The sequence below is a fragment of the Lathyrus oleraceus genome, chromosome 2 (assembly GCF_024323335.1).
Source record: "Lathyrus oleraceus cultivar Zhongwan6 chromosome 2, CAAS_Psat_ZW6_1.0, whole genome shotgun sequence".
Classification (NCBI taxonomy): domain Eukaryota; kingdom Viridiplantae; phylum Streptophyta; class Magnoliopsida; order Fabales; family Fabaceae; genus Lathyrus; species Lathyrus oleraceus.
This window is the reverse complement of record NC_066580.1, coordinates 98542604-98567128: the sequence shown is the minus strand read 5'-3', so window position 1 is coordinate 98567128 and position 24525 is coordinate 98542604. Positions and strand designations below refer to the sequence as shown.

At 38.5% G+C, this 24525-nt stretch overlaps 1 protein-coding gene across 1 annotated transcript; it reads left to right on the top strand.

Annotated features, from left to right (window-relative positions):
* Positions 1-20833: 20833 nt before the first annotated feature.
* Positions 20834-23990, top strand: LOC127118304 (uncharacterized). The gene is made up of 5 exons (XM_051048483.1): positions 20834-21179; positions 21370-21617; positions 22593-22803; positions 22898-23504; positions 23668-23990. The coding sequence occupies exons 1-5, from the start codon at positions 21098-21100 to the stop codon at positions 23717-23719; spliced, it is 1200 nt and encodes a 399-aa protein (XP_050904440.1). The 5' UTR covers positions 20834-21097; the 3' UTR covers positions 23720-23990.
* The last annotated feature ends 535 nt before the right edge of the window (positions 23991-24525 follow it).

Below are 24525 nucleotides of genomic sequence, written 5' to 3'. Positions count from 1 at the left end.
TCGATTGCTTTGTTTTGTCAAGTAATGCTATGCTTTAGGTAGGCCTTGCTTCACTGATTCTAAGGAACTATAGTTTGTTTGAAATGATGAAATATTGCATGAGATATTTGAAATTGAAGTTTTGTGTTCAATGACCATTTTGCTCGATGCATGCTGTCCAACGTGTTTCAATGATTTTTACTTATGGATTTGTGATGTACAATGTTTACTGAGTGTATTGCCATGTTTAATTTGGATTTCTAGGTGATTTAATTCTGAGTTCATGATGATGATGAAATTGATACCCTGTTCATAAAACCTGCCCAGAAATTTCATTTGATGTGTTTGTCTGTTGTTAACTAATGTTGCTTAGTGATGATGTTTCATGGCCAGGCTTAATTATTGATGTTGTTGTTCATTGATTCGTGTTTGGATGTTGATGCACGATGGTGTTACTGCCATGCTGTTGTTACATGAAACCCTAATGTACATGAACATGTGAAATTCCCAGAAACACGAATTTCGATTGGTCTGTTTGTTTTGTTCCTTTGCGTGGGTACTGTTCCATTAGAAATGGACCAATCACGTTATTTCCTGAGCTTCCTTTAAGCGCTGCCGTTTTGTTAAGTAGAGCGTTTATTTACCACTATGCCACTGTTGACTAATTGTTTGACCATTCATCCATGCCTTTGTTCATGTTTTGCTCAAATATTCACCAATCTTCCACAATTCATATTTCACTCAAATTAAATCCAAAAATCATGAGATTTTTTCCATAATGTTCATGAATGTGTCTAGTATTTAATTGTGATTTTTTAATTAATTTTTCATTGGCTGGGTTTTAAATGATAATTGTTTTTCTAACATGTATGCCAAATTGATACATTGTGCCATTCCTTTTGTGAAATATTCATGTTGTATCCAATGCCCTTGAAACTTTTTGTGGTAAAACTAGACACACTTACCTTCATTTTGATATAAAGTTTGTGGATTTCCCATTTGTGGTTTGCTGGATATGAATTTTTGAAGTTGGAGGTTATATTTGGTATCATACCATGATCATGCATTTTCCCTAATTTTGTTAACATGCTTCCTTGCATCCAATTGACCCCAAATTTTGCATGAATGATATCTCATATGTCTAATTCATGTATGAATTTTCTTGGAATTAATTGTATTGTTTTCCATTTGATTGTGAATTTTCTTCCCTGCCTAGTCCATGGTTGACTTTTTGTGCTACATGTTGCCAAATCATTTGGGAAATTCTCATACCATATTGTATGATCATGAAATTTCATATGTGATAACTAGACATCTTGAGCTTTGCATTGGTGTTAATCTCATTCATTTCTCATCTGTTTTCAATTTGATATGATTTTTTGAAGTTGACCCATGCTTGTTGACTTTCATTGTGCTTACTTGAAATTATGTTGACTTCTTGATTTTTATTGACTGCCTTCCTCTCATCCAAATGCCATGAAATTTTACATGTCTACCATGTTAGATGTTAGGATTGAGTGTGATTTATTTGATGATTTTTGAGATTGTTTGAGTTGACTTTTGAATGAGGTCATTCTGTTGACTTTTTTGTGCTTTCATTTGCCTTACTTTGACTTCAAATGTTCATGAAATGATAATAATGCATGATTTGAATGTGGGCCCAATTGTGATAGCTTCTTAAATGTTTGACCTTGACTTTGGTTGACTTTTCTTTGCTGTTTTGACTTTTTCTTCCATCCTTGACCCTAGGCTAGTCCTAGTGGTCTTTTGAGCTTACAATTGAGTTCCTGTTTCAGGTTGAACATCAAATGGCCATTGAGATCACTTTCACTTGTTTGGACTTGATTGTTTTATCATATGCTAACCTTTGTTTTGTAGGTTTGACTCATGTGTTTGAGTCTTATGCCTTGCACAGTTGACCATCTGTGTTGACTGTTTACCAATTCCTTGTGATTTAAACTTTTGAACTGTTTGCTGATTGTTTTGACTTTTTCAGGTACTTTAGTTGCTTAAGTTCTCTGAACTTGCTTTGCTTTGCTTTTAGCAATTTGCTTGAGGTATAATCTCTTTTACTTCATGTAGTCTGGAGACCCGGTCTGTTATTTGACCGGGCAAACTGTCTGAAGTCCTCCTTAAGAGGCAATGCTTGTGTGTGTTTAAAATTGTCCCAAGCAGGAAAAGTCCTTCAAGTAAGGCAATTGGTGGAAGGTAGGGATAAGTAATCTATCCCCCACTATTCAGTGAGTCATCTCATTGCTCCCATTACATGGTTGAAGCACTGAGATAAAAGCCCAAGATCTATCGAGTCAATAATGTGGAAAGAGCTCCATCTTTCTGAGTTCCCACACTTTCTTATATGCTCTCCCTGATTAGGGATAGAAGCAATGAGGCACACCCCTCATCTCCTATTCATCTGCTTCACCTTAGCCTCTCAATGGCAAAGTTAAGAGCAACGCTTACCCTATTCCAGTTGGCCCTAGTGCCTAACCTTTTGCTTGAGCCTCTTGTATGCATATAGAGTGTGTTTTTTGTGATTGCCTGTTTGCTTTGCCTCTTTAGGTTTAGTTTAGACTTGCCCTTGTGCAAGGTAGGGTGTGCTTGACTTGCTTCCTGTGCGAGTCAAGTTTGTGTGGCTTACTTCCTGCGTGAGCCATGCTTAGGGTTGTTTGGCCGAACTACGGCAACTCTGATTCTCATGTTCAGATGAGATACGTAGGCACGAGACGCGATGTCTTGCCGAGTTTGACTAACCACTAACACTAATTCTCTTCTCTCACCCCTGTTGTGATTGAGATATCCCTTTTCTCTTGCCCTAGTTGCAATCGAGACTTTGCTTTTTCCTGTGTCTGTTCAGGATAGGTTGGCCCTTGTGCCATTTAGCTAGAAACCTTAACTTAGGGTTGACTTTGCATGACAACATCTAGGCTCGAGTCGTAGTCTCCCTAGAGTTGTGTCTCCCTCTGTTATCTGGTTAGGCTAGATCCTTGTCCCTGCGTAGGGGAACTACATCGCCCTGATCTTCACACCAGATGAAGTATGTAGGCAGGAGATTGAGCTGATCTCTCCGGGCGCCCTTTTTCTTTTTGCGTGTGTTGTCTGACCTTTGCTAGGCTCGAGTCCCTGACTCCTTAGCATTTGCTGTCTGTCTGTTTGTTTGTGTTTGACAGTTGTAGGCTGAGTCCCAGACTCCCTATCTATCTGTTGCGTTGTTTAGGTTCGGATGTCAATGTAAGTCCAGTGATTGGCATTTGGGCTCCACGTTTGCCTCTTGGCGTGTGTTTAGGTTCGGATGCTGACATAAGTCCAGCGATTGGCAGTCGGGCTCCACGTTTGCCTGTGTTTTGTTTTGTTTGCGTGCGTGTCAGCCGAGCTACGAATGCTCTGATTCTTCTCTCGTCCGAGAAGATACGTATGCATAGGATACGATATCCTAGCGAGCATGTGTCGTTTCCCCAGTCCGAACTACTTCGACTCTGATGTCTATGTCTGATAGACTAAGTAGGCCCAGGATGCGATATCCTGCCGAGTCAGTTTCAGTCAGTCTCTTTCGTTTCTTTCAGCCAGTGTGTGTGTGTTTGAGCAGTGTTTAGCAACTAACATTCTTTCCTTTTTGTGCGTGGATCCCGTAGAGTACTACGGATGCGTAGGGTGCCTAACACCTTCCCTTCGCATAACCGACTCCCGAACCCATCCTCTTTGGTCGCGAGACCATGTTCTTTCCCAGGTTTACTTCGAGCGTTTCCTTTCCCTCTTTTGGGATAAATAACGCACGGTGGCGGCTCTGTTGTTTCTTTCTTTTCCCGCCGGTTTTTCGCGCGATGCGACAGCTGGCGACTCTGCTGGGGACGTAGAGAAGTTGACCTATGCTGGTCCATCTTCCCTGTGCGAGTCTCTCCTAGCGCTCTCTAGGATTAGGGTTTTGGTTGCTATTGCTGTGTGTATTTTATTGCTTTCATTATTTGTTCATTTCATTTATTGATTGCATTGTTTGTGTACACTTATGTTTGCACTCATATTCACTATTCATTATGCCTGACTGGTTGTCTGTTTTTCTTTGTGGGGTGGGAGTCCGTGAGATGAGTTCTACACCCGAACTCGAGTGCACTCTAGGATAGGAGAATGGCATAGTCTTGTTGACTGGTGTGGAGTATTCCTTAGCCAGTTGACTTGCGAGCCCATTCACTTGGTGGAGGTCATGTTGAACTAATAATGTCACACAAGTTATTTGTGGTTAGGCATTATTCTTTCAATCATGTGCCGCAGAAGCCAAGGACCTTAGTCTACCAAACCCATCTTGGCCTATTTTTAGGACCGTAGTGCGGAGGTCGTTCAGATGTCAGTTCTGATACGACTGTTACGCGATACTACACTCATAAGAGTTTCTCTTGAGAATATTCTTGGAATACGAGTATTCGTTCCTCCGATAATATTCGAGAGATGGAACGATGATTATGGGAACCTCTAATAGAACATGTTTGGCAGGTTTAAACCCTAGTACACTCCCTTTGGGTGGTTCTTAACCGAGACTCCATGCTCGTGACTCTCAACAAACCCATGATTCGTGGTTGAGTCGTTCAAACATTGTTAATATCAATGGATCCCGGATCGGGTGTAAAACCTAAATCCACCAAAGCGGCTGATTGATATTAAGGATGTTAGAGCCGGTTCATGTACCGTTAATATCAATGGAACTTGGGTGTCGATAAGGTGAAAACCTAAATCCACCAAAATGGATGATTGATATTAGGGATACATAGAGCTTTCCCACGACCTTTGTCTGGTGTGCCTTGCTTGATCCTTGAGTGTGTTTGTTGCATTCATGCATTCATGCATCCACGCATTCATCCGCATTCATATCATCAGAAAAAAGAAAATTTTCAAGGAACTCAAAGGAGTTTATTTGCAAAAATTTGCAAAACACGAAAAACCGGGAAAATTTTTTCACCTGATATATCTGATGAGACATTCTCACATATGATCAAAATGCTAAATATCTCAAAGTTTGCAAATAAAACCCTCGAGTTCCTTTGAAATAAAAACAAGCATATACATAAACACTTCATGCATCATTTGCATCAGCAGGTGTTTTGATCCGGTCTCCCATCCAGTGGCCCGACCCTGCGATCTTCATTTATTTTGAAGACGCACTTTGCCGGTACTCTACCAGAGCCATCTCTACCAGATTGATGGATCATCCTGAGCAAGGGAATTGTGAACTCAGAGAGATATTTGCCAGACTTTGTACTGTTGATGGATTTATTCCTGGTTAACCGATCCCGGGCTGGCATTGGCTACTGTTCTGGGGCATGCAATGAGCAAGGTCTGTTCAAGAGTGGAGGATTCATCCATGACGATCAACTTGAAGAAGAGGATGCTGCTATCTTGGAAGAGGACGCAGAGGACTTGAACAATTTCATCATTCCTGGTGGTGTCTGCCACAATTGGGTCACTGTGGGCTTTCCTACAGTTGTTTTTAAGTCAGAGTAACAATCGCTTTGTTTAAAAACCCTTCTCCCATGCCAAAAGGAGAAGTGATGGCATTGTTGGCAACATTTTGTGCAATGATATTTTCATTCAAATAAATTCATGTTGAAACATTTGTTTTTCCAATTGTTTTCCCTTTTCGCTTTTTGCATGAAATTGGTGATCACAAAAAACCTTAAAAAACAAGAATAAAAGCAATCTTTTCATCTGCATAACGATTGTCTTGTTTGTTTTTCAAAAAGCTTTTCATCTCCAAATCATTATGCAGGTTATTTCTCAAACCCATTGAACATAATGATCGGACGTCATCTCCCAATTTTGAATTCCCTGTATTCGAAGCGGAAGAAGATGATGTTGAAGGGATTCCTGACGAGATTTCCCGACTTCTTGAGCAAGAAAAGAAGATCACTCAGCTGCATCTCGAGAATCAGCAGAACAGCCAACTGGGGCATTATCAAAAAAAAAGAAAAAAAAGAAAGAGGAGGGTGCAAAATCAAAAGCAAAATCAAAAGCAAAATCAAAAGAAAGAAAAATCAAAAGAAAAAAAAAAAAAAAAACAGAAGAAAATAGCACCCTCAAAGTCCCAAGTTGGCTGATGCTGAATTCGATCGAAAACAAGAGATCAACTGCCATGTGTCATGGTCAGTCATATCAGCAGAGAGTATTCAACAAGAAGGTCAAGCCTCGTGTGTTCCGAGGGACCTTGTGCTCAAGAAAGTCTTGCCTTTCGTGCCCAAGTCCAGGGGCAAGTGGACTCCAAGCTATGAACGTCCAGCCTCTTCGGGCAATGTTTTGACATTTACAACAATGGATGAATGAGTTCACTCGTCCTGGGAACTCCGATGCAGTCAAGAAATACTTCGCCTAAAACAAAAAAAATCAAAAGCTCGCTAAGTCGAACACCCCAAAGGGCGACTTAGGCAAAAAGGAGCGTCTCGGTGGGTTGAAAACCCGAAAGGGCGATCCAGGCAAAAGTTAGAGACATTGAAAAAAAGAATTTGCATCCCGCTAGATTGAGCACCTCGCACTGGGGCAATCTAGGCAAAAATTAGGGATTTGGCAAGTAACTGCATCTTGACAAGACTGTGCTGTACATCTATCATCCGTCAGGGATTCTCGAGTCGTCGTCGACTGAAGCTCCGAATACATCGAAAATTCGGAATGGTAGAGGAAAGGTCATTATGTTCAATGTAGCCCTCTCCAATATATATCGCCGATTTCAAACTTGTACAGATCTATGGGGTCTCGCCCTTTGCAGACTACCATTCCATCACGTCAATTTGAGCTTTTAGCCAATTGTTTGCACTCTTATTTGTTTTAACTCAACAAATGTTTTGCATGTTTTAATTGATAAAGTATCATTGTTTTCAAAATAAACAAATTTTTCACAAAATTGTTCTTAAACAAAGTGAACATTCACAATGATGGAAGAATACTTAGGAGACCCACAATGCTCTCCCGGGGGTGGTATGATTACCAACAGGTAAGACAATTGTTCGTATCTCGAGCATGACTGTATCTTTGTCCTGCAGAACCTCGTATGGTCTCTCCTCAGTGAAGTTACCCGATGCATTGTTGTTTGAAGTTATTCATCTTCATGTTCCCGGCAGTACGGATTCTTCCTCCAAATCCCTGTTAACTCTATTGTGGGGCATCCCCAGTAGAGTGCTGCTTGAGCCCTACCGTGGGGCATTCCCAGCAAGGTTGCTGTTGAAATACATTATTGTGGGGCAGCTCCCCAAGCAGAGTGTTTACTGAAGACTTCAACTTTCCTCTCTCCAACAGAGTAGTCTTCCTCTCTCCCCCAAGGTGGGTGTTTTTCTTTGAAGATTCAGTATTTGGTACATCAACATCCCAGTACTATGTCATGCCCTCAGATGGATCCCCAACGGAGTTGTTGGCATGATGAGCTTTATCAACGCCTATCTACTCTCATCAGAGATCTGATCGCTTCTTGATATCTCTGATTTTCATCACGAGTTGTTGTGGCGCAGACGCCTGTATGTTGAACTCTTTTCTCCGGTTGCGACTGACGATCCCTCCGGAAGCCTCCGGTGGCCATCCTCCCCTGCAGGATAAGTGTTCCCTGATATCCCAGTCCCCAGTGGATTTTCTTTGCTCTCGGGTGGCTTTGGTTTTCTCTCCGGATGGTTGATTCCTGGACCTATGATGAGAGTGTCTGTTTGTCAACATTCATCATACATTCATCATGCATAATGCATGCATGCATAATCATAGCATTTGGATACTCATGTTGCAGCTGTTGCCGGGTATCTGTAGATTGTTACCTCCTGCTATTCGATAATATAAATCTCTCCAGTAGATTTTCCTCAAGCAAATATGGGTGTGTCTGATCTCTCCATGTAGAGCCAACCCTTAAGCAGAAAGTGTCTATCCTTTCCTGCCATTTCCCCACTGAGATACATCCTCGTGGATGACGGTTGTTTCCGTTCCCTCCCTATACGGGATGGGTTTTCCCTATTGAGTTCTTTCCTCATTAGGACGAGTCTTGTTTCAGTCTGCCTTTTTGGATCAATCCTAAAATTGGCTTTCTGTTGTCTCCTGTACTTCCCTGGGGCATAAATGAATAGTCGCTCACTAGCCGGCACTCATTCATCTTATCCTCAGCGGAATTTGTTGGCTTCTACCTACGAACCGGTAGCTGTAAGTCCTTTCTTCACGGTCTTCTACCCACTAGCTGGTAGTTGTAAATCCTTTTTTCTCACTCTGTCTCTCAGCAGACTGTTTGATGGCCTCTACCTACGGACCGGTAGCTGTAAGTCCTATCTTTGTGGTTTTCTACCCACTAGCTGGTAGTTGTAAAATCCCACATTCCTCCCCTTGTTGGAGTTAACCCTTTGTGCTCATCCCGATGATGACTGGTTACTTTTCCGTGGTTTTCTGCCTACAAACCGGTAGATGTAATCCCCTCTTTGTGGTATTGATACTCTTTTCCCCTTTGGATACTTGCCTTGATCAAGCAGTGTTGTCCCCATTGGGTTTTCACCTTCTTTTTTGGATACTTGCTCCGAGTAAACAACTTTATCCTCTTTGGATTGGTCATCTTTTGCATACCTAGGCTGGTACCCAGATGCCTTTCTTTTCGGTCGATTATTCATTTAACAACCTACAACCCGGTTATGGATAATCTTCCATGCGAGCGTATTATCTACGTTTTGACGGCTATAGATAATATGTCTTATGATTTTCCGGTATTCAGACCGAAGGAGTTTCCGACGATCAGGTCGATGTACTCATGGCACTCAGGCCAATTTTCCGGTATTCAGACCGAAGAAGTTTCCGACGATCAGGTCGATGCACTTATGTTTTCCGGTATTCAGACCGAAGGAGTTTCCGACGATCAGGTCGATGTACTCATGGCACTCAGGCCAATTTTCCGGTTTTCAGACCGAAGAAGTTTCCGACGATCGGGTCGATGTACTTATGGCATTCAAACCAATTCACGCTTTGGTCGGTCACCCGTTTCATACCTACAACCCGGTATCCATGGTGTTCCTTCCTGTTTGCGTGACCTTGATCCCCGAGTGGAGCGGGTTTCATGAAATATTTCTCCAGCAGAGTTCATCCCACCAGTGGATTGGACAGGTTTCAATAGCAGGTCGATACCCGCATCCCCAGCTGAGTTGATTCTACTTGTAAATATTGTGGGTCGTCCCCGACAGAGTAACAGATATTCCCTAAAGCAGAATTCATCATACTTGAGGTTTGTATGAGCCTTATCCCCAGAGAGTTGCCTGGTTCATTTCCCCCAGCGGAATAGCTATTCCCTCAGCAGAGCGGTGTTTTCCCCAAGCGGAATTTTCGTGGATTCATTGGACTATTTTCCAGCAGTTTACCGTTGTTTTCCCTAGCAGAGTTGCTTTCTTACTCCCCAGCGAGTTGCCTTGACTTCCCCTAGTGGATTTGTATTGACGGCTCCCCAGCAGTCGTGTTGTTTCCCCCAGCGGATTTATATTGAAGATTCCTCAGCACAGTGGTGCATCTCTCCCCGCAGAGTTCTCATCATATTGCATTGCATATAGTAAATCATTGCATCCTCAAACTGCGTAGCATTTCCATTCCAGATGGAGCATTACGCCATAGAAAAATTCAAACATATGCATTCATGTGTTCGAAACCACATCAGACCACATCCCCGGCAGAGGCGGATCATTTTGTTCGACATCAGCACTATACATCAGCTACAGTTGCTTTGACAGCATTCAGAATTGTTATCCCCACAGAGGTTTATTTCCTCACCCGATGGTGACAGAGGTTTATTTCCTCACCCGATGGTGACAGATAGTTTGTTTCTCCCCAGTGAGATCCTCCAGCAAGTGATCAGTCGCCTTGATATATCCCAGATGTCGTTCTTGTGATACCAGTAAGTGTCATGTCAAACACCCGCGTGTGTTCTATCATTTTTTTGGTGTCGGTAAGCACCATTGCTTCGGTGTCGGTAAACATCGAGTCTCACCCAGTCATCGGTAAATGTCTGGTCATTTTTTGGGTGTCGGTAAACGCCATTGTTTCGGTGTCGGTAAACATCGAGTCGTTCCATCAGTCATCGGTAAATGTCTGATTAATCCCCAACAGAAATCCCCAGTAGAGTCATCTGTAAATGTCCTACCCGGTTTTCAGTTGCAAAATTTTGTTTGTCTCTCACCAATAAATTTCCCATCCCAGTCATCGGTAAATGTCTGGTCATTCTTTTTGATGTCGGTAAACATCATCTTTCGATGTCGGTAAACATCGTGTCTCACCCAGTCATCGGTAAATGTCTGGTCATTCTTTTTGATGTCGGTAAACATCATCTTTCGATGTCGGTAAACATCGAGTCTCATCCCAGTCATCGGTAAATGTCTGGTCATTCTTTGTTCTCTTGCTAATAAAATCGAAATCCCCAGAAGTCGTCGGTAAACGTCTTGTCTGTTATCACCACGAAGATTTTGTTCCTCCCCAAGCGGAGATGCCATCGGTAAATGGCCCAGTTTTCTTCGATATCGGTAAATATCGAATTCCCAGTTGCAGCAGCCATCGGTAAATGGTCTTGCTAAGTTGACATCGGTAAATGTCCAATTTCTTTGAAGCCGCCATCGGTAAATGGTCTTGCTTCCTTTTCAACATCATTTGCTTCCCAGCAACCATCGGTAAATGGTTTTGCTGAAGTTGATATCGGTAAATATCAAGTTTTAACCATCGGTAAATGGTTTTCTTTTTCCAGATTTGTTTTCCCAGCAGCCATCGGTAAATGGTCTGGCTGAAGTTGATATCGGTAAATATCAAGGTCCCAGTTTTAACCATCGGTAAATGGTTTTGATTTTTCAGAAATTTGTTTTCCCCAGCCGCCATCGGTAAATGGTCGTGCTGAATTTGATATCGGTAAATATCAAGTCTCCAGTTTTCCAACCATCGGTAAATGGTTTTGCTTTTATGAAGTTGTCATGCAGTTTGTCATCGGTAAATGACGTGGTTCTTGTATTATATCCAGTCGGTGCAAATTTCTACGGTTCTTTTGTATTCAATCCCTGTTTACCCTGAAAGTCTGACAGCCGTTGCTCTCATCCATTCGGGTTCCCAGCTGATTGAATAGGGGCAGCTGTAGCACCTCAAATTTGCACTCATCATTGTACATACATTTTCATATTAAGTCATAGCATATCATGATCCATTGCATAGCATTTGCATTGTCCCCCAGTTGCCTCAAGAGCAAGCAAGTCAGAAATTAGGTCAAACTGATCAGGAGATCAGTCCACCAATCAAGCAAGGTTGTTTCTCAAGGAGAAAAGGCCCTAGGGTTTGTCCAACAAGTTCACATGACTTGGAGGTCCATTTGAAGTGTTCAAGTCAAGGGTTGAAGGCTCAGAAGCCAACAGTTCATGCAAAGCCAGGCAGAAAATCCTAAACAGTCAACAGTCAATCAAAGCAGTGGATGGTGGTCATTCTTGTGGAATTTGGGCACCATGGTCAATAATCAAGAGTCCATATGTCTTGGAACATCATTTGAAGTCAAGGTCTCAAGGAATTAGGGTTTGGAATTCATCAGAAGTACACAGTCAGTCCAAAACCCTAGAAAAGTCAAAGTTGGTCAACTGTGGTTGATTCTATGGATTTGATGGATGGAAATGGTTTGAGAGAGCTTATTCATGTCCTAATAGGCCTCATGTGTCATGGCAATCAACATCATGGAAGAATTTGGAGCCAATCAGAAAATTTCCAGAAATAGAAAGTGGACCTGTAATTTCAACTGCCAAAAATAGAAACTTCTTGATCCTCAACTTGCATCATGATACAAGCTTCAAATGAATTTTTGCCCAACATGAAAGTTGAAGATCTTGTTCTCCCATTTTCAAAAAGTCCAAGAACTCTCAAATCCCATGTATGGTTGTCAAGATATGATCAATTCATTTTCACAAAATCTTGAACTTCAAAGGGCCATATCTCTCAAACCATAAGGCCAAATTTGGTGGGGTTTTTTCCTACAAACCACATTTTTCATCCTCTTTCCAAAAATATAAATTTCACCTTCCAAAACCTTGCCAATCAAAATGGCATTTTTTGACCTATTTCATTAAAAATCAAAGTTTGACCCAAAGTTGACTTTTTGATTCATTGACTTTTTACACAATTGGCCAATTGGGACTCACTTTATATGGTATTTGAAACTTGCTCCAAGCATAATTTCATGTTCATTTCATCATCATGTCACCATTTTAGACCAAGGTGCAAAAGTGCAAATATGGCAAAATGGTTTGAAATAAGCAAGGCAATGTAGCAATTCATGAACCAAGGTAAAACAGCATTTGTTTAAGTCATTTGCAGCTGGTCTCAAAGCCCAAATCGTGGCAAACATACACCCTCCATGTTCACTTGCACAAAGTTAGCAAATTTGCAATTGGTCATTTTTGAGCTAAGCAAGATTAGCATGCCTTAAACCAAAGCTAAACAGATAATATAAAGTCTTTTTTCTGCCATTTGCAACCCTAGAATGATAGCAGCCACGACAGAAATTCCTCATCTCTTCCTTCTTGCATTTTTTGCTCAAGCACCATTTTCCACTCAAAACCGTCAAAGCACACAAGTAACCCTTGGTTATTTCTTGACTTAGACATCATTGTGAGCTCTCTACAGCCATCAAATACCGACTGTAAAACTCCTTTCATACTCTGCTTTCTCCATGGACCAGCAATGGCATTTGTAGATTTGAGCACTTGCAAGCATTTCTGAGCTAAGGTTCATCAAGCATCCATCATTATACAACCTTGTGAGCATCTGTTTGCACCTGTATCCTTCAAACAACTCTGTTCCATTGATTTCCTTCAAACAAGTGAGTTTTTCGATTGCTTTGTTTTGTCAAGTAATGCTATGCTTTAGGTAGGCCTTGCTTCACTGATTCTAAGGAACTATAGTTTGTTTGAAATGATGAAATATTGCATGAGATATTTGAAATTGAAGTTTTGTGTTCAATGACCATTTTGCTCGATGCATGCTGTCCAACGTGTTTCAATGATTTTTACTTATGGATTTGTGATGTACAATGTTTACTGAGTGTATTGCCATGTTTAATTTGGATTTCTAGGTGATTTAATTCTGAGTTCATGATGATGATGAAATTGATACCCTGTTCATAAAACCTGCCCAGAAATTTCATTTGATGTGTTTGTCTGTTGTTAACTAATGTTGCTTAGTGATGATGTTTCATGGCCAGGCTTAATTATTGATGTTGTTGTTCATTGATTCGTGTTTGGATGTTGATGCACGATGGTGTTATTGCCATGCTGTTGTTACATGAAACCCTAATGTACATGAACATGTGAAATTCCCAGAAACACGAATTTCGATTGGTCTGTTTGTTTTGTTCCTTTGCGTGGGTACTGTTCCATTAGAAATGGACCAATCACGTTATTTCCTGAGCTTCCTTTAAGCGCTGCCGTTTTGTTAAGTAGAGCGTTTATTTACCACTATGCCACTGTTGACTAATTGTTTGACCATTCATCCATGCCTTTGTTCATGTTTTGCTCAAATATTCACCAATCTTCCACAATTCATATTTCACTCAAATTAAATCCAAAAATCATGAGATTTTTTCCATAATGTTCATGAATGTGTCTAGTATTTAATTGTGATTTTTTAATTAATTTTTCATTGGCTGGGTTTTAAATGATAATTGTTTTTCTAACATGTATGCCAAATTGATACATTGTGCCATTCCTTTTGTGAAATACTCATGTTGTATCCAATGCCCTTGAAACTTTTTGTGGTAAAACTAGACACACTTACCTTCATTTTGATATAAAGTTTGTGGATTTCCCATTTGTGGTTTGCTGGATATGAATTTTTGAAGTTGGAGGTTATATTTGGTATCATACCATGATCATGCATTTTCCCTAATTTTGTTAACATGCTTCCTTGCATCCAATTGACCCCAAATTTTGCATGAATGATATCTCATATGTCTAATTCATGTATGAATTTTCTTGGAATTAATTGTATTGTTTTCCATTTGATTGTGAATTTTCTTCCCTGCCTAGTCCATGGTTGACTTTTTGTGCTACATGTTGCCAAATCATTTGGGAAATTCTCATACCATATTGTATGATCATGAAATTTCATATGTGATAACTAGACATCTTGAGCTTTGCATTGGTGTTAATCTCATTCATTTCTCATCTGTTTTCAATTTGATATGATTTTTTGAAGTTGACCCATGCTTGTTGACTTTCATTGTGCTTACTTGAAATTATGTTGACTTCTTGATTTTTATTGACTGCCTTCCTCTCATCCAAATGCCATGAAATTTTACATGTCTACCATGTTAGATGTTAGGATTGAGTGTGATTTATTTGATGATTTTTGAGATTGTTTGAGTTGACTTTTGAATGAGGTCATTCTGTTGACTTTTTTGTGCTTTCATTTGCCTTACTTTGACTTCAAATGTTCATGAAATGATAATAATGCATGATTTGAATGTGGGCCCAATTGTGATAGCTTCTTAAATGTTTGACCTTGACTTTGGTTGACTTTTCTTTGCTGTTTTGACTTTTTCTTCCATCCTTGACCCTAGGCTAGTCCTAGTGGTCTTTTGAGCTTACAATTGAGTTCCTGTTTCAGGTTGAACATCAAATGGCCATTGAGATCACTTTCACTTGTTTGGACTTGATTGTTTTATCATATGCTAACCTTTGTTTTGTAGGTTTGACTCATGTGTTTGAGTCTTATGCCTTGCACAGTTGACCATCTGTGTTGACTGTTTACCAATTCCTTGTGATTTAAACTTTTGAACTGTTTGCTGATTGTTTTGACTTTTTCAGGTACTTTAGTTGCTTAAGTTCTCTGAACTTGCTTTGCTTTGCTTTTAGCAATTTGCTTGAGGTATAATCTCTTTTACTTCATGTAGTCTGGAGACCCGGTCTGTTATTTGACCGGGCAAACTGTCTGAAGTCCTCCTTAAGAGGCAATGCTTGTGTGTGTTTAAAATTGTCCCAAGCAGGAAAAGTCCTTCAAGTAAGGCAATTGGTGGAAGGTAGGGATAAGTAATCTATCCCCCACTATTCAGTGAGTCATCTCATTGCTCCCATTACATGGTTGAAGCACTGAGATAAAAGCCCAAGATCTATCGAGTCAATAATGTGGAAAGAGCTCCATCTTTCTGAGTTCCCACACTTTCTTATATGCTCTCCCTGATTAGGGATAGAAGCAATGAGGCACACCCCTCATCTCCTATTCATCTGCTTCACCTTAGCCTCTCAATGGCAAAGTTAAGAGCAACGCTTACCCTATTCCAGTTGGCCCTAGTGCCTAACCTTTTGCTTGAGCCTCTTGTATGCATATAGAGTGTGTTTTTTGTGATTGCCTGTTTGCTTTGCCTCTTTAGGTTTAGTTTAGACTTGCCCTTGTGCAAGGTAGGGTGTGCTTGACTTGCTTCCTGTGCGAGTCAAGTTTGTGTGGCTTACTTCCTGCGTGAGCCATGCTTAGGGTTGTTTGGCCGAACTACGGCAACTCTGATTCTCATGTTCAGATGAGATACGTAGGCACGAGACGCGATGTCTTGCCGAGTTTGACTAACCACTAACACTAATTCTCTTCTCTCACCCCTGTTGTGATTGAGATATCCCTTTTCTCTTGCCCTAGTTGCAATCGAGACTTTGCTTTTTCCTGTGTCTGTTCAGGATAGGTTGGCCCTTGTGCCATTTAGCTAGAAACCTTAACTTAGGGTTGACTTTGCATGACAACATCTAGGCTCGAGTCGTAGTCTCCCTAGAGTTGTGTCTCCCTCTGTTATCTGGTTAGGCTAGATCCTTGTCCCTGCGTAGGGGAACTACATCGCCCTGATCTTCACACCAGATGAAGTATGTAGGCAGGAGATTGAGCTGATCTCTCCGGGCGCCCTTTTTCTTTTTGCGTGTGTTGTCTGACCTTTGCTAGGCTCGAGTCCCTGACTCCTTAGCATTTGCTGTCTGTCTGTTTGTTTGTGTTTGACAGTTGTAGGCTGAGTCCCAGACTCCCTATCTATCTGTTGCGTTGTTTAGGTTCGGATGTCAATGTAAGTCCAGTGATTGGCATTTGGGCTCCACGTTTGCCTCTTGGCGTGTGTTTAGGTTCGGATGCTGACATAAGTCCAGCGATTGGCAGTCGGGCTCCACGTTTGCCTGTGTTTTGTTTTGTTTGCGTGCGTGTCAGCCGAGCTACGAATGCTCTGATTCTTCTCTCGTCCGAGAAGATACGTATGCATAGGATACGATATCCTAGCGAGCATGTGTCGTTTCCCCAGTCCGAACTACTTCGACTCTGATGTCTATGTCTGATAGACTAAGTAGGCCCAGGATGCGATATCCTGCCGAGTCAGTTTCAGTCAGTCTCTTTCGTTTCTTTCAGCCAGTGTGTGTGTGTTTGAGCAGTGTTTAGCAACTAACATTCTTTCCTTTTTGTGCGTGGATCCCGTAGAGTACTACGGATGCGTAGGGTGCCTAACACCTTCCCTTCGCATAACCGACTCCCGAACCCATCCTCTTTGGTCGCGAGACCATGTTCTTTCCCAGGTTTACTTCGAGCGTTTCCTTTCCCTCTTTTGGGATAAATAACGCACGGTGGCGGCTCTGTTGTTTCTTTCTTTTCCCGCCGGTTTTTCGCGCGATGCGACAATAATGTGTTAATATTTTTTTTTATATTTTTTTGATTTTGTAGCAATACAAATTCATTCTGGATATCGAGTGTTTATAGCTATTTATTTTTCAATTACTTTGAGTTGATGTAAAAAAATTGTAACATTGCTATAATAATATTTTGGTTGTTGTTACCTTTCATTACATTGCGACTTCCGAGTTAAAATCCAATTTAACTTCCGAAAATCGCTTGGGTGCATAGATTTTTCTTGGCTTCTTATAGAGTGATTCATACATGAGTCTACTTTAAGTTAGCTTAGAGCTAAATTAAATTGCTTTCGGTTTCGGTTGGTTTCTGATCTCGTGGCTTACTCTTGGGCCTTCTTACAATGAACTATTTTCTTCTTGTGTACTCGCATTTACTTGTATGCATTTCAATTACCCTCAAATAACTTCAAACCATTTTTATAATTAAAATTGGAAAAAATATTACCTGGATGAAATATCCAATCGTAATCCCGAATATTAGGTCCAAGTTGTAAGAGCTTGTAAGTCCTAGGTATTCGTCTTCTCTTCAAAGCACTCCAATATTCAAACGTCTTTTCTCAATAAAATTGGAAGAAAAATATTACCTAGATGAAAGGTCCAGACGTAATCCCAAGTATTAGACCCAAGTTGTAAGAGCTTGCAAGTCATAAATACCCGTCTTTCAAGCCCAAAAAAACATTCAACCAATCAAACTCTTTTTTCGCCGTCGTGCGATCAATCAGGAAAACCTTTTCATAAACAAAAGAAATCTTGTCTTAAGGTAATGTAAAGCAATGCTTCATCCATAATCGTTGAGTTGAGATAAGTGACATCTTTCTGAATATTGATTTGTAAATCCATTCGATGTGTGGTATACGTCAGCTCCTCATCTGTTTTGGGTAAAACAATTTTCTTTGTCGATTAATACAATATAGCTTCAGCTAAAATCGACCAACAAACAAACATTTTTTACCCAGAACTACGTAAGCCTTGAGTTCTCTATTTCACCTGGAGATACGTAGGAGCAGGATTTATAAATCCTGTCAGGCCCATTAATAAAAAACTTAGGTTTAGTCCCCTTCGTTGCAAAAATCCAAAAACATTCTTCTCTCTTCCGTTCTTTCTTTCCCACCTAATAACTCGAGAAGCCTAACATTCCCAGCTAACACTGACGCACACAATTAACCTAATGGTTCCCGTTGAGTACAACGGACGTGAAGGATGCTAATACCTTCCCCTTGCGTAATCGACTTCTGAACCCTGATTTGGTTGCAACGACCATAATCATTGTCATTCTTTCTTGAGGTTTATCAATATTTCCCCTTTCCTTTATAGGAATAAATAAAGTACGGTGGAGACTCTGTTTAATCCATCATGTGAGCGTGCAATTGCGTTTCGCTTAAGTCGTATTCTCATTTTTCGAGGTGCGACAATGTGCATGCAGGTGAGGGGAAAACCCAGTTCTTATTTATGAGGGCGGAGCAGAGACATGTGGGATGCTAATACCCGCCCCAAGGGATGAGAACGAACAAGATACTATAATAATTGTCCCCATACTCGCGGTTTAAAAAATCACCGTACCCAAATTCACACCCGCATGGACATCAATGTTTGTACTCGTACCCGTGCCCGCTTACCTACATTCTTAATAAAAAATAACCAATAAACTATAAATTTTCATATCATTTTAAGTTTTTAACAATATTAAAAAAATACCAGGATGTTATTATTGAGTTAAGAAATTTATATTAAAATACGTTTAATTTTAATAGCGATGTATGTATTAAAATTCATAAATTAACATGTGTATATAATAATAAGAATAAAAATCTATAAATATATATTGGGCATGTATGGGGCGAGGTGGATACTAAGGTACCCGTATCCGCGTCCATACCCGCTTATTTTAGTAGGTAAAATCCCGTGTCCATGCTCATATCCATTTTGCGGGTTTTTAGCTTATCCATTATGGATAATTTTTACAAGTATCCACTGAGAATGAGTCTAATTGTCATCCATACATACAAGTTTAATAGTAATCCATTTAATAAAATTGATAAATAACTTGTATACATAATAATAAAAATAAGTATATATAAATATGTATTGTGCGGATATGAGATGAGGTGGCTACTAAGGTAACCGTACCTACGTCCATATCCACTTATTTTCGTGGGTAATAATTGTCTGTGTCCATGCCCGTACTTATCTTGCGGTTTTTTATCCTATCCATTATGAGTAATTTTTGCGGGTGTTCAAAAGGTATGAGTCTAATTGCCATCCATATATGCCCCGCACCCATCCGCCCCGCCCCTGGTGTAATAAATATAATTTAATGCATTTATTTTAACATAGAAAGATATCATTTATTCTTTTTAATATGTATGCTTGTTGCTAAATATGTTTAGGTTTATGAGTTCATTCCAATGTTAAAAACTCCCAATGTTTGTTTAGAAGCTTGAAGACTAACCGCTCCAAGATTCTTGTGAAAATGAGATTAACCGCTTTGATCTGTCGTTTGGAAAAGAGAGTCGCTGATTTACTCCTCAGTTCATTGTTTGGTTGGAAGTTAGCCTTAAACTTCATTTTTTTATAAAGTGGTTCATGAGTATTACATACTAAAACTCTCAACTTTATACTTTTAAGATCAATTCTTATGACTAAGTCGTTTTTGACTAAACCTGTATAACTCTTAGGCTATGTTTGGATATAGTTAAACGAACGGAGTGGAATGGAGCGGAACATACTAGAATGGAGTGAAGTGAAGTGGAGCGGAATAGAATAAAAATATCATTCTATTGTTTGAGTATTTCACGACGGAAGAGAGCAATTTTAACATTCCGCCTAAATTGAAAGGTACAAAAAGTGATGGAATGGGATGTAATGCATTCCATCAGGTTCTCCTCCATTCCATCCATTTTCATATAACAACAAAATTTAAGTTTATTCCATTTCATTCCATCTCATTCCATTCCATTCCATAAATCCAAACATATCCTTAGTGATCTTCTATTCCCTTAACTCTTTATATTTCCGCAATTTATTTTCCATTACTTATCATTAAATAATTTACAAAATATTTTCAAACTTTAATTTTAATTCGCAAAATTTTTTAAAACTAAAGTTTTCTAAAACACACAATTTACCCAATTTATGTGTGAAGCCTTATGTCAAACAAGAATAATATAAATCTTTTATATTAATAAAATAAAAAAGAAGAAATACTTTGAACGTTAGCTATTTATTAAAATATTTATTTTTAAATATTTTGAAACTAAAAAAATATATTTTTGATCATAGAGATAAATTTGCTAATGAAAAAAACGAAAAATATCCTTAAATTTTCTCCGAATGTGGATCACATTAATTTTTATACAAAATGTCTTTAAAAATTATTTTTAAAATAACTAATTTAAACTATACCTAAATTCTTTAAAAAAATTCTAACCACATTTTATTTATTTATAAAAAACAATATATATATATATATATATATATATATATATATATATATATATAATATATATATATATATATATATTTCCAATATTGTTCATTGTATTTATACGATGAACACTGTATTTTTTAAATAAAAAATATATCTAAGAACAATACGTGAACGTGCGTGAGCAGTACATGAACATTACCTATGAACAGTACACGTGAACTGTGATTTAAAGTAATGAAAAAAAAGATTAATTAAATGTAAAAGATTGGCTAATGAATTGATGAAGTTGATTAATAAACGTCTAAATATTAAAAATACTTTTTACTGATAAGTCAAAGTTGATTAATGAAAAATAAAAAATTGGTTAATAAAACTATGAAATTAATTAATAAATATTCAGATATTAAAAATAATTTTGATCAGCCACAAGAGTTGATTAATACAAATTATAAAATTGATTAATAAAATTATGAAATTGATTAATAAACATTCAAATAATTAATTTTTTTTAATAAAATAATATATTATTATAATATTTTACTATTCATTGTATTGATGAACAGTAAAATATATATTTATAGTATAAGAAGAATATATATTTATAGTAAATATATATTTATAGTAAAATATATATTCAAATAATAAATATATATTTATATTATAAGAAGAATATTTTTCTTAAAAGAAAATTACATTGGTCATTGTAACTTTTGTGAGAGGGTAGATATGTACATTTCCTCTAATAACTTTTTCTAGAATAACCATATGCATAGACTGCTTTTAATTTTATCTCAGATACATTACCCATTTTCAACATATACCATTTTTATTTATCTTTTATTAAATAAAAATTAATTCACGAGAAATGCATGTGAGAAAAAGATAGCTTCGAACACGGAAAAGAGTCATTTTTTTCTTCACCTTTTCCATAAAATTGAGTACATTTCATTTTGTTTCGTTTCGGTTCCAGTGAAGTTCTGCGAGTGAACGTTACTTTCTCAGCTCCTCTCTCCTCTCTGCTTCAAACCCTAGAAACCAATCCTCTCTTTTCTCATCAATGGCTTCGCTGTCTTCTCCACCGCCAAATTCAGCTTCACTCTCAGATGAACATGGACTTCCTCCTCAGCTCATCCCTACTCGTAAGTCCTCCAATTTCTCTGATCTGTCTCTTTGTTTTGTAATTTTGCAGCCAGCTTAAGCTATGATTCTATGAGTATGTTTGATGTTTTTGTAGTTTAGTTGTATCTGTAGGATTTTATGAGTATTTTTTGTTGCTGTTGTAATTGTATCTAATATGCTGGAATGGTTTTGTTATGTTTTTTTTTTCAGCAAACTATAAGAATTTATTGATACAGTTTACACAGAGGGCAAACATTGCATTGCCGGAGTACCGAACGCAAAACGAGGGAGCAAGTCATGCACCTGAGTTTAGATGCAGTGTGTTGGCAGATGGATTGGTTTTCACTTTGCCAAATACTTTCTTCCATATAAGAGCTGCTGAGCAGGAAGTCTCCAGGGTTGCGTTGGTGTATCTGGTCAAGAAGATTAAAGACGAAGGGCGCTCGATCATTTCCAAGGTTTGTTTAATTGTTTCAATTCAATCAATAGTATTGTTAATTAATTATCAATTTCATAAGATGCTTATTCTATTGATTTTTGAGTTAGTGTTTGTTGACAGTGCTATGATTGTTAGGTTTGTTGTTTTGTGGTGACTCTGTATTTGGTTGGCAAAGTAACTTGTGTCAGTGCTTTGTGACTAGAAGATTTTGTTTTTATATTTTGCACATTGTGGCAGGGTTTTAAAAAACGGTCTGCGGCCGCGACAAAACGGTATTGACAAATGTCGATACCAATACTGTTATCACCGTTTTTATGTTAAAGAACAAATTGTGGTAAATTCACACCGTAACAACCGCGATCAGTGTCGCGACACTTGTATTGACCGAAATCGCGAAAGCCTTTATGCGACCGCGACGCGACCGCAAACCTTTTTTAAATCCCTGCATAGACGTTTGTTTTCTTCATTCTTTCTAATGAAATTTCTCAAGATATCGAGAAAAGAAGCATTCTATGAAGAGCTGACGTGTTTTTACTAATCTGTTGTTCATAGTTTTTGCTTGCCAGTATGGAACTTGTCTGTTTGAATGGATTTTATGCTCGAAATTAAAATAAATTTTGTTTGCCTGTTAATTTGTTGTTGGTTGTATGTCTCTCTTGTGACAACATTAAATTACACTCTTTCGCTGGAATCAATGACTAACAGCTAATATGAAATGTATGGGTTTTCCATAGAAAGATTTATAGTTTTTTGAAAATGAAGTATCTTTATTAGCATTTAATTTTGTTGCATATGGTACTGGAGTTTCCATCACTGTTATCAATATCTTACGCTTTTGTAAATAGGAAGTAATGACGGCTGGTGAAGTAGCATTCCTATGAATGATGGCTTAATTTGAATTTATTGCCTGTTTTGATTTCGCATGATCTTATTATTGTTCAATACTATTTTTTTAAGAATCTTTATCTAACTTCTTGTTGCTTTTGTATTTCAGAGTGTTACATTTTGCAAGGGAGTGCTAAATGAGTATGCTAAAAAGCTCAATGTAAAACCACCTACATACAACACTGTGGAGTATAAAAAGGTGATTCCATATTTTGTATGTACTATGGATTTCAACTGTACAAGTTACATTGGAGAAGCAGCTAGAAGAAAAAAGGATGCGGAGGATTTAGCAGCTCGTGCCGCTATTCTTTCAATCCTAGGTATCCTTTTGATTCCTTTACAACAATTTTCTAACATACTTCTTAACTTAAGAGCAGGTATGCAGTTTCTTTACTGATCAAATATTTAATGCAGATAACTCCGACTCGGGAATCATGCTGGGTCAGATGATCAAGGCAAAAGCTATGCTTTTTAATTCTGTTCAATTGAAGACCTTGCTGCCCACTTGTGATAATGTAATTGTCTCGGTAGAAAAGACTGCACTTTCCTGTGAGCTTGTCCAGGGACTGAAGGATGAAAACAAGGGCATTGCTGATCCTGCGGATAATGATAATACTAATAAGATTGAAACTGCACGTTCTGAGCCTGGCCTAGTTGTTTCCACACATCAACGACCTGAGATGCCAATGCCTGAGCCAGCACCTGAAGCTGCAAAGTCTCCAAATGGTTCTCAGCAACCAGAGATGCCAATACCTAAGCCAGCACCTGAAGCTGCAAAATCTCCAAATGGTTCTCAGCAACCAGAGATGCCAATACCTAAGCCAGCACCTGAAGCTGCAAAATCTCCAAATGGTTCTCTGCAACGAGAGATGCCAATACCTGAGCCAGCACCTGAAGCTGCAAAGTCTCCAAATGGTTCTCAGCAACCAGACAGTGCACTTCCTATTGATAATGCTGTGAGTGCAAGAAAGCGTAGAAGGAACAATTACAGGGCTAATAAGAAGGCACGGATGCAAGCTGAGTAAGTATCTATTTGCTATTTTTTTTCTTCATTTGCTGTATTTCTTTTCAACTTTTTCATTTACCTGTTTGATATGTCCCGTGACTTTGTAAAATTTACCCGCAGTTGCATATTTTTCTTCTGATTAACTGATGTTCCATTTTGATGATTTGATGATATGCAGGTTAAAAGCTTTATCTAGCGGCGAAGTCCATCCTCTTTCTGTGGCACAGTAATTAGATAGAAGTTTGAGGGAATTCTTTTTTTTTATTTTCAAGTTGTTCCTAGTTGTGGCAATATGTTATGTTTGCGTTACTATGCTCCGCAAAAGTGCAACAAGTGAAGCTAATAAGTTTAATACTATGACAGGAGGAATTGAACAAACTCATGCATATATAAGTGCGTTGCTCTTTAAATGGGTTGCTCTTTAAACTCTATGGAGTGTTTCTTGACCACCATGAAAATTTAAAAATAAAGATGCATATTTAGATGCACATTTTTCACACATTTGCCATCTCAAATTGATGAGATATTTTTATTTTGTTAAAATTTAATTGATGAGATATTTTTATTTTGTTAAAATTTAATTCGGAGATGTATCTCCGTATAAACAATAGAATGATTCCGGAAATGCATATCTGTAACCACTTTTAATGCAAAGGCATGTATTTATTTTTTTGGAGATGCATCTTCGGAACATGTCCCAACATCTATTTTAGTCAGATCCTTTATTAAGTATCCGTAAAATGTATTTCGCACAACTTTTAAATCCTCATTTGTTTTTAGTTCAAACATGTTGAACTGTATCTTCTTTTTGTTGTCAATCGAGGGTGAACGATACTCGAGTTTGACAATTTTGATTTTATGGATATCATAGAAGAGTATTCGGTTTGGATTTTAAATTGATTAGAAGTATGTCTTTGGAGACCATAAATTGAAGTGAGAGATTTGCACCATTAAAATACACAAATACAAAATGAGGATATGTATTTTCACTCTGGTTTTTGTAAAGAAAATAGAATGAGAGATCATATTTATACAA

Excerpts from the sequence above, each read along its gene's own strand:
- LOC127118304 (XM_051048483.1), top strand. The coding sequence starts at position 21,098 with ATGGCTTCGCTGTCTTCTCCACCGCCAAATTCAGCTTCACTCTCAGAT. Across the intron at positions 21,618-22,592 it reads GGCGCTCGATCATTTCCAAG|AGTGTTACATTTTGCAAGGG; the intron begins GTTTGTTTAATT and ends TTTGTATTTCAG. Across the intron at positions 23,505-23,667 it reads AAGGCACGGATGCAAGCTGA|GTTAAAAGCTTTATCTAGCG; the intron begins GTAAGTATCTAT and ends GATGATATGCAG.